The sequence below is a fragment of the Pteropus alecto genome, unplaced genomic scaffold (assembly GCF_000325575.1).
Source record: "Pteropus alecto unplaced genomic scaffold, ASM32557v1 C18519621, whole genome shotgun sequence".
Taxonomy (NCBI): Eukaryota; Metazoa; Chordata; class Mammalia; order Chiroptera; family Pteropodidae; genus Pteropus; species Pteropus alecto.
The window spans coordinates 1-1,358 of NW_006493151.1; the positions used below are offsets into that span (position 1 = coordinate 1).

Here is a 1,358-nt window from a genome sequence, read left to right on the forward strand (position 1 = left end):
TTATGACGAAAACACGTGTGTTTGCCAGAGGAGGGCCACCTGCATTATGTACCATTACCCCGTGTTGACAGATGCCTTCAGTAACTGTTCCTTTGCTCACGTACAAAACGTATTTGGTAATCGTGGAGCAGAGTGCCTCTACATGACTGACATAGTGTATACTAATAGAACCTACTCAGTCGCTCGATGTGGAGACAATGTGGTGGACGAAACGGAGCAGTGTGACTGTGGCTCCTTCAAGAGGTGTTACAATGACCCGTGCTGTAAAAGTGACTGCACGTTTCCAAGAGGAAGCTCTTGTGACACAGGCAGATGCTGTGTAAACTGCACCCAAGCCGCCCCGGGGGTGCTCTGCAGACCAATCCAGAACATTTGCGACCTTCCGGAGTACTGCACGGGGAGCGGCTTCCAGTGCCCCGACGACTTCTATCTGCAGGACGGAACCCCGTGCACCGAGGAGGGCTACTGCTACCACGGGAACTGCACGGACCGCACCATGCACTGCCAAGAAATCTTTGGCGAAGGCGCGCTGAAGGGTCCAGACAGCTGCTACAGCATAAACGAACGAGGCCACCGATTTGGACACTGCAGACGAGCAGCTATGCTTTTCCAGCCCGAGGCTTGCGGCCCCTCGGACGTTCAGTGTGGACGGCTGCAGTGCACCAACGTCACGCATCTGCCCCAGCTGCAGGAGCACGTCGGATTCCATCAGTCCCTGATATCGGGGGTCTTGTGCTTTGGGGTGGACCTTCACCGTGCGACAGAAACAACTGATGTGGGTCTCGTGAGATCTGGCACTCCGTGTGGCAGGGGAAAATTCTGTCTCAATACCTACTGCAATGGCAGCATATCTGCAATAGTATATGACTGTTACCCTTCGAAATGCAGTCACAGAGGAGTTTGCAACAATGCAAAGAACTGCCACTGCCACGTAGGCTGGGACCCTCCATCGTGCTTGCACAGGGGTGCCGGCGGGAGTATCAACAGCGGACCCCCTCCGAGTAAGATGCGGAGAGTATCACAAAATATAGAAACGGTGGTGTATTTGCGAGTGGTCTTTGGTCGCTTGTATGCCTTCCTAGCTGCGATCCTCTTTGGAGTGGCCACAAACGTGAGGACGATCAAGACCACCGTAGTCAACGTAGAGACGGCTGAGGAAAAGTAAATAATAAATCAGCCTCCCGACCCGTGAACAACTGTCGGTAACTTAGATGGAACAACTGTAAAAAACGTCATCATTACGAAATGGCAGAGCTGAGGCCACATTTCTAGGACTCTGCCGGAGACACGGGGCTCCTGTCCCACCTCGCGAGTGGAGCAGACGTGCGGGCCTTCTCACGCCAGCTCTCCGATGGGCC

The 1,358-nt window shown here is 54.1% G+C and overlaps 1 protein-coding gene across 1 annotated transcript; it reads left to right on the plus strand.

The window, feature by feature from the left end:
* Window positions 1-4: 4 nt before the first annotated feature.
* On the plus strand, window positions 5-1,284 carry LOC102880722 (disintegrin and metalloproteinase domain-containing protein 29; the record flags this gene model as incomplete). The annotated part of the gene is made up of 1 exon (XM_006925279.2): window positions 5-1,284. A coding segment is annotated over one exon (1,161 nt), but the record flags the coding sequence as incomplete, so codon positions are not given.
* Between the last annotated feature and the right edge of the window lie 74 nt (window positions 1,285-1,358).